The sequence below is a fragment of the Sinocyclocheilus anshuiensis genome, unplaced genomic scaffold, assembly GCF_001515605.1.
Source record: "Sinocyclocheilus anshuiensis isolate Anshui unplaced genomic scaffold, SAMN03320099.WGS_v1.1 scaffold3011, whole genome shotgun sequence".
Classification (NCBI taxonomy): domain Eukaryota; kingdom Metazoa; phylum Chordata; class Actinopteri; order Cypriniformes; family Cyprinidae; genus Sinocyclocheilus; species Sinocyclocheilus anshuiensis.
The window spans coordinates 246,019-247,602 of record NW_015549563.1 but is presented as its reverse complement, the minus strand read 5'-3'; the positions used below and the strand labels follow the sequence as shown (position 1 = coordinate 247,602).

Sequence of the window (1,584 nt, the reverse complement as noted above, 5' to 3'; positions counted from 1 at the left end):
GTGTGTGTGTGTGTGTGTGTGTGTGTGTGTGTGTGTGTGTGTGTGTGTGTGTGTGAGGATAGAAACACACTCTGCTGTAGTTGATAGTCTTACGCTGCTCATGATCCTGTACTAGCATGCTGCCTTTAGCGCTACCAGCTGTTTTTCTAGCCGTCTGTAGGACACTGGTCTGTCAGGAGGCATACGCCGCTGGTGTTTGTAGACTGATGTAAACAGGTTACGCAACTTTACATGCACAATGTCACACGGCCGATGATCTTCAAGCGACTCGGTGTCTCTAAAGTGTCTCCTTGTCTCTTTTTTTTGTCCAGCAAACATGGCCGTCCCTCCTGCATACGCTGACCTCGGCAAATCTGCCAAAGATATCTTCAGCAAAGGATACGGTGAGTGACTTTACAGAGCCACATTACTGCCAAACGTATCACAAACCTGAACTATTCAGTGTTGTTTCAGCGAGATTTCTGTATATAGATTTCTGTATCGTGATAGTGACACAACAGAATCAATACTGACCTTCTGACAGATGGACAGTGGGTTCAGGTCAAAGGTTAAACGACAGGAAAGAGTTCTAGAAGAAATAGGCCATTATTTTCCTTCCCAGAGTCTCGTGGGAATCCTAATGCTCGCTGGAAACACGGACATTCACACACATTCAGTTAATCTGGGAGTGTTTAAGAGAGTCTTGCTCCTGCAGTTTGTAGAATTAGCTCAAACACTGATGTATATGCATTTAAGTATCTGATTGGATATGTTGCTTAAATTTAAATGCATTAAAAATCAGTCATTATATGATCGATCCCATTGAGGTGTGATGCATTTGCAGGGTTATTATTATAGATAACTAAAACAATAAAATAAAACAAAATTAAATATAAAATTTAATTAAATTAAATTAAATTACAAATTAAATTAAATTAAATATAAAATAAAATAAAGTTATTTTATTTATTATTACCGGTACTTATTTTATTTCAACTAGTTGCCAAGACAACTTTCCTCAATTTAATTTAGTTTAACTTGATGCACTAAAATAACTAAAAAAAAAACTGAAATAAAAACTAAATAGAAATATAAAAAACGAATAAAAATGACAAAACACACAATAAAATGACTAAAGTTAAAAAATTAATAACTAAAATTAAAATGAACAATATAAAATATATATAATATATAACATCTATAATAAGCTATAAAACTATAATAGTATCTCAGCACTTTTGTACGTTGCTCTCGAGCGCAGTGTCTGATTTGATATGATTCAAAATAATAACATGAATGTTTAACATGTTAATTCAACATTTTCTTTTCTCAGGTTTTGGAGCTGTTAAGTTGGACCTGAAGACCAAGTCTCAGAGTGGAGTTGTGAGTTGCTTTTTTCTCTCTGTTTCTTCACTAATCAGTGAAGTACCATGGTACACGTCGAAGTGTCATGCCATTACCATCTGATATCTGCACTGTGTACTTGTATGTAAGGGCTATTTTCCTCATCACTCTTGCTCTTTTTTGAATGTAGTTCATGTTTACTTGTGAACATCCTCTTCCAGATGTTCAGTATGTAGATTCAGTGAGCTGTGTGTGTGTGAC

General features: G+C 35.4%; 1 protein-coding gene across 1 annotated transcript in view; it reads left to right on the top strand.

Annotated features, from left to right (window-relative positions):
• The window catches only part of LOC107657206 (voltage-dependent anion-selective channel protein 2-like), a 15,993-nt gene that overhangs the window by 4,585 nt on the left and 9,824 nt on the right, over nt 1–1,584 (top strand). Inside the window, exons 3-4 of the mRNA XM_016445229.1 lie at nt 312–383; nt 1,313–1,362. Coding sequence (XP_016300715.1) covers nt 312–383; nt 1,313–1,362 — 122 coding nt within the window. The remainder of the gene's footprint in view (nt 1–311; nt 384–1,312; nt 1,363–1,584) is intronic.